Here is a 6,845-nt window from a genome sequence, read left to right as displayed (position 1 = left end):
TTGTTAAATAAATTGATTATAAAATTACTCCAAATAATAATTGTTACCTTATCTTGGCTTAAACTTGAGAATGGCATCATAAACCCAACTTTTGATTCATATAGTCAGGACAGCCAATAAAATTTGACTTTGTCATATGAGGATATATGAGAGCCTCCAATCAGGTCCAGGATCAGTTTCCATTTGATATGGTCTAATTAGATTACTGTAGGTAGCCTATCATGCCTTATTATTTGTTTGCAAATCAAAGCAACATGAGCACAGTTTTCTTCCTCACCTTTGTTTGTAAGTACAATTGATTGATACATTTACTATAAAGGTATTATTATTTACTATGAATTAAGAATAATTATAATTGCAATATAATAATAAACTATTAATCATATTCCACTTTTACATTAATATTTATTCATTACCAAATGCTTTGATCCAAAACAGTAAAAATTTTATGATGGAACTTTATGTTAACAGATTGTGCACCACGTGATTATGATTATTGCTGCTTCTTGAATTCAGGTTGCATCGGGGCACAAAACATCAGGCAACCAACAAGTTTACAGACTTCTTCACTTGGAGATAATGTCACTATTGAGTGCTACTTACCAAAAACTGACTTTAATATTATGGTGTGGTATAAGCAGGTGTTCGAGAAGACACTTCAACCTATTTCAAGATGTTACAATTACCTTAATAAATCTACATTTTTTGATGGATATAATGATGGTTGTTTTACTGTAACAGTATGCAAAGTTATTTTTCATTTAAACATTTTCCTGACAAAGAATGAGGACATACCAACATACTTTTGTGGAGTGATAACTTTTGGTGAGCTGAAATTTGGACCTGGAACATTTTTAATGCTTGAAGGTGCGTTTTACCTTTTATTATAAAATACCTGATACATATTTTGTTAGTGTAATATCTACTGAAGAATTCCGTGTAAATAATAAGGATTGGTCATAGTGAGGAAACTATAAATGTGCAATACAATACAAACAATACAACTGCTTCTGTTAAATATTTTGTGGTTTTGCTTCTAAGAAGAGCACACCAGTACAACAGTTCTTCAGGAGCAAATTTTAGAAGAAGTTAATCTTGGAGACAAAGTTACCCTCATGTGCAGAGTCAAAACAGTACATGAGAATTGTTCAAGGGAACACAATGCATTTTGGATCAGAAAGGGTTCAGAAGAATCTAATCCCAGTATCATTTACACTGATGGAGGCATGGAAGAGCGCTGTGAAGAAAGCTCTGGCTCTACACAGAGTTGTATATACAGCCTCACAAAAAGGAACCTCCACATAGCTGATGCTGGCACTTACTACTGTGCTGTATCCACATGTAACAAGATAATGTTTGGAAATGGGACTACTCTGGAATTCAAACCGCAACAAGGCAACCTTTTAGACCCTATAAATGAATTACTAACTTATTAAAGTTACAAAGAATTACAATGTAAATACAAGGTATTTCATAAATTATAATACATTTCACAAGGTCTGTAATAAACATTTGTTTACTTGTGTGCTTTTAGATTATTGACATTTTTTTATTGATTAGGCAAAATTATGAAGGTAATCATTTAAATGTTTCAGCCTTAGATAATATCAAAAATAGACATCTAAAAAGATATTTCTCTCTTAAGGTATTACTTAAATGTGTGAGTAAAATAACAGTGAACCTTGCTTTTTGTTTAAAATATCACATCTGTCAATATCATTAAGTCTGGCAATAATAATAATAATAATAATAATAATAATAATAATAGACAAATGTTTTGTTGCAGATAGCAACCTCACAACAGCATTGTTGATTACACTGGTCTCGTCAAACATCATCTCTTTGATAATAATGATCTCACTTGTGGCTTTGCAATATAATCACCAAAACGGCTCATCAGGTATCATATTTAATTGTTCTCAAAACATTTTGAATCAGATTCATATCTCCTACAAACATCTACAAATATCTGTGCAAATGTTCATATTTTGTGGCAGTTTGTGTCAACAGATATTATCAAGAAACATCTGAAGGTACTCAAGTACATTTTCATAAAAAAGTTTTTTTAGATTAGTGTTATTTTGATGGTATTAAATTTACTATAAATTTATTATGAAATAATGAATATTAGTTCCTTAAAACAAACAAAAACAAAGAGAATAACTGTATATTAACGTTTGGCTATTTCTTGTCCAGTTCTTAACAAGCCCAATGTGATTCCTTACATGCTATTTTTTGAGTTCATTTTACTTAAATGCTTATGAACGGTTTAACATGCTTAAATAAAATCTTCCTTTAGCAGGTTAGAGACACAGAAGCCTTGGCTTACACATCTGTGAGTTTCACCAATAAACCTCGACCCTCTAAAGGTGCTGAACAACAAAGCAATTCCAAACACAATGAGGTGTATTTGAAGATCAAATCCTACTAAATTAACTACGGTATACTTGAAGGCCTTTAGTGTTGTCTGTCTTTGAGCATTCCAAATGTGCAGATGAAGACAATCTAAATAAAAAGATTGCATTTAATTTCCCCTTTTGCTATTCTGCAATTATGTTTTTTTTTTACACTTTCAGATGGGAAAAAGTCAAACCAGCATTGTAGTCGAGACCAGCTCATCCATGTAAGAGTCCAGAAAGGGTTAAATCCAAGTCAGGACCAAGACAAGAAAGGGCCGAGTCGAGACCGAGACCAGAAGAGGCTCAGTCTGAGACAAGACTCATATACTGCAGACCTAATGCAATTTAAATGAATGTGTTAAATGTACAGAGTGAACAAATAAATTGACTCTAAGCTCATCATATATCAAATATAGCTCATTTATTATTTGCTTCTGCTTATGTTGGTTTAAACAATATTACCAGTCGAGAATAAAATGTAACAATTACCACATCCTAGGTTAAGTGATCAAAATTTTAATACATTTATGACATGTCAGTGTTAAAAATCTGTCAGGAAAAAAATCAGTAACACTTTCTATGAAGCCTGTATTTATAATGCATTATAAGGGTATTCTTAATGCATTATAATGTATGCATAATGCCTTATAATAAACCTTATAATATGTTGTATTGTAATTGTAATATGATATAATACTTACCTATTTATGGTTCCTTATCTGTCACTCACTCGATGTTGTGTCGATGTAGTAACACTAGGGGTCACTCTTGGGAGCCCAAGACACCTCTGGTCTTTGATAAAAGGCCAATGAAAATTGGCGAGTGGTATTTGCATGCCACTCCCCCGGACATACGGGTATAAAAGGAGCTGGTATGCAACCACTCATTCAGATTTTCTCTTCGAAGCCGAACGGTCATGCTCACTGAGCTGAATTCCACTGTTCATTCACCTCTGCTGGATCTGACGGCGCATTTCAGCGGCTTCTCCCCCTCTGCACTGGTGCACTGCAGAGAATGCCCCTGGGCGCTTCGGCAGAAATAAAAGAGCATATTTCTCTAAAAGAGCATATTTCTCTAAAAGAGCGGCACACACGGAACATCTTTTTAAAGACGCGTCTTTCTAAAGATGCTTTTCCGATTGTGTGTTATTCCTGGTTGTGCTCGTTATCTCTCACCTTCTGACGGTCATGATCACTGTCTTTCGTGTCTGGGCACTGCTCATGCGGAGACAGCGTTCGTGGATGGTCATGTTCTCATTGCGAGGATATGTCCATGGCAACGTTGTGGTCTCGGCTCGCCTTTGTAAGAAAGCAAGCCACCCCAGAGGCTCCCCACCTCGGTCCTTTTACCCACGGGTATGAGGCCAGCGTGGCTAGCACTGGGGGCGATTTGGGGACCCCAATGGGACCGCCTCCACCGGGTATCCCCCCGCGGACCTCCCATCCCCCAGCATGCTCGTCTGCCCCGATCGGGCTTCCGGATGAGTCCGCCGGCTTGTCTCATGGCGAGTTCGACCTCTTATTCGGAGCTCTCGAGTGCAGCATCGGAGAGCGGGCTCGTCCAGTCAGAAGCCTCAGCTAGGCTCCTCCCTTAGGGGACGATTGCCCAGTCTCAGGCTGACACGGAGATAACGACATGCTTTCCCGGGCAGCCACGAGCGTCGGCTAGAGTGGAACTCACTGCTCTTCCCTGAACCCTCGCGGCTCGGTGATTGGTTCCTGGGCTCGTGGCGCCACTCAAAGCCACGCCCCGCCCCTGTTCCTCACTACCCTTGATGGTGGGGCGGCCAAGGGCTATTCGGCAATCCCCCGGTGGATAAAGGCGCTCGTGGTGCACCTATGCCCGCAGAGTGCCGCCACCTGGCGCGGGTGCCCAAAGCCCCCGTCCAAGGCCTGTAGGTTTACGTCATCTCTGACGGTCAAGGCCTACGTTGCCGCTGGACAAGCCACCTCCGCCCTGCACGCCATGGCTCTCCTGAAAAAAAAAGAAAAAGAAAGAAAAAAAAGAAGAAAAAAAAAGTTAAAAGAAACAAGTCCGCCAAGGCGCTAAAGGAACTGCACAAAGGTGGTTCCACCCCGGGATTGATGCAGGAACTGCGCTTGGCGACCGACCTCGCTCTCCGAGAGACGGAGGTCACGGCGCGGACTATGGCCACACTAGTGGTCCAGGAGCATCACCTTTGGCTCAACCTAGTCGAGATGGGCGAGGCCGACAAGACACGATTCCTTGCTCCCCCATTTCCCAGGCGGGCCTATTCGGCGACACTGTCGAGGACTTTGCCCAGCAGTTTTCGATGGTGGAGCAGTAGATGGATGCTAGCCGGCATATCCTGCCCCGGCGTGGCTCAAGATCCCGCACCCTGTCTACTCATCGCCAAGTGCGTCCCCCTGCGGTGACTGCATTGGCTCCGCCGCAGCCCACCCCTTCGGCCCGGCCCCGGTGTGGAGCCCACCGCAGGAAGTGGACGCCACCCGTCTCGTGGCCGCCCAGAACCCGTGAAAGTCTTCAAAGCGCCCTTGAGACGGGCGACCTAGGGACAACGAAACCCGCTGCTCTGGAGCTGGTAAGCAGATCTCCATCTTTTTGTTACCTTTTGCATTTAATTGCGCTGCATGCCCAAGTGGCTGCAGCACTCAAGAGCTCAGCAAGAGTGGTTTCCTTGTTTCCTGGGTCACGTCAAGTCGCTGCAAGCCACTCACATCCCGGGCAACCTCAACACTACAGTGGACGTGCTGTCACAACAGGTTACCCTCAGGGGAGAGTGGAGACTCCACTCTCAGGTGGTCCAGCTGATTTGGAGTCAATTCAACTTGCACAGGTGCACCTGTTCGCCTCCAAAGAACCCTCCCCACTGCCCGCTCTGGTACGCCCTGACCGAGGCCCCCCTCGGCATAGACACGCTGGCACACAGCTGGCCACCTGGCATGTGCAAATATGCATTTCCCCCAGTGAGCCTGCTTGCACAGACCCTGTGCAAGGTCAGGGAGGATGAGGAGCAGGTCACCCTGGTAGCACCCTTCTGGCCCACCCAGATGTGGTGCTTGGACCTCACGCTCCTCGCGACAGCTCCCCCCTGGCGAATTCCCCTGAGGAAGGACCTTCCGAGAGACACGCGGTCACGGCGCGGACTCTCGGGCGGACGATGGCCATACTAGTGGTCCAGGAGCGCCACCTTTGGCTCAACCTGGTCGAGATGGGCGAGGCCGACAAGACACGATTCCTTGCTCCCCCATTTCCCAGGCGGGCCTATTCGGCGACACTGTCGAGGACTTTGCCCAGCAGTTTTCGATGGTGGAGCAGTAGATGGATGCTAGCCGGCATGGCCCTGAGGAAGGACCTTCTTTCTCAGGGACGGGGCACCATCTGGCACCCGTGCCCAGACCTCTGGAATCTCCATGTCTGGCCCCTGGACGGGACGCAGAAGACCTAAGTGGTCTACCACCTGCAGTGGTAGACAGGATCACTCAGGCTAGGGCCCCCTCTATGAGGCGCCTGTATGCCTTTAAGTGGCATCTGTTTGCTAAGTGGTGTTCTTCCCAACGCGAAGACCCCCAGAGATGTGCAGTCGGGTCAGTTCTTTCCTTCCTGCAGGAGAGGCTGGAAGGGAGGCTGTCCCCTTCCACCTTGAAGGTGTACATTGCCGCCATAGCAGCACACCACGACGCAGTCAACGGTAAGTCCTTAGGGAAGCATGACCTGATCATCAGGTTCCTAAGAGGTGCCAGGAGGCTGAATCCCTCCAGACCACGCCTTGTTCCCTCATGGGATCTCTCCGTAGTTCTTCAGAGTCTACAGAGAGCTAACTCTCCTTGAAGACTGCCCTCCTGACTGCGCTCACTTCCATCAAGAGGGTAGGTGACCTGTAAGCGTTCTCTGTCAGCGAAACGTGCCTGGAGTTCGGTCCGGGTTACTCTCACGTGATCCTGAGACTCCGACCGGGCTATGTGCCCAAGGTTCCCAACACCCCTTTTAGGGACCAGGTGGTGAACCTGCAAGCGTTGCCACAGGAGGAGGCAGACCCCACTGTACGCATCTATTTGGATTGCATGCAGAGCGTTAGAATCTCTGAGCAGCTCTTTGTCTGCTTTGGTGCACAGCGGAAAGGAAGTGCTGTCTCCAAGCAGAGGATCACCCACTGGCTCATTGACGCCATAACTATGGCATATGTCGCCTAGGACATGCCGACCCCGGTAGGGCTACAAGCCCATTCTACCAGGGGTGTAGCGGCTCCCTGGGCCCTGGCCAGGGGTGCCTCTCTAACAGACATTTGCAGAGCAGCGGGCTGGGCAACACCCAACACCTGTGCAAGGTTCTACAACCTCCGGGTGGAACCGGTTTTGTCCCAGGTAGTGGCACGCAACACAAGCGGATAAGCCCGGGATAGCTGGCCGGGTGTATCGCTTGCACATAGCGCTTTCCACCTCCCTTGGAGCTGAAGACGTGTGC

The 6,845-nt window shown here is 45.7% G+C and overlaps 1 protein-coding gene across 1 annotated transcript; it reads left to right on the top strand.

Moving 5' to 3' along the window:
* The first annotated feature begins 254 nt into the window (after positions 1-254).
* Positions 255-2,675, top strand: LOC127415232 (uncharacterized). Its single transcript, XM_051653895.1, has 6 exons — positions 255-285; positions 517-867; positions 1,042-1,395; positions 1,787-1,874; positions 2,314-2,441; positions 2,577-2,675. Exons 1-5 carry the CDS (start codon positions 255-257, stop codon positions 2,429-2,431), a joined length of 942 nt encoding a protein of 313 aa, XP_051509855.1. The 3' UTR covers positions 2,432-2,441; positions 2,577-2,675.
* Positions 2,676-6,845: the final 4,170 nt, after the last annotated feature.

Source organism: Myxocyprinus asiaticus, chromosome 2 (genome assembly GCF_019703515.2).
Source record: "Myxocyprinus asiaticus isolate MX2 ecotype Aquarium Trade chromosome 2, UBuf_Myxa_2, whole genome shotgun sequence".
Lineage (NCBI taxonomy): Eukaryota > Metazoa > Chordata > Actinopteri > Cypriniformes > Catostomidae > Myxocyprinus > Myxocyprinus asiaticus.
This window is presented reverse-complemented; position numbering and strand designations above follow the sequence as displayed.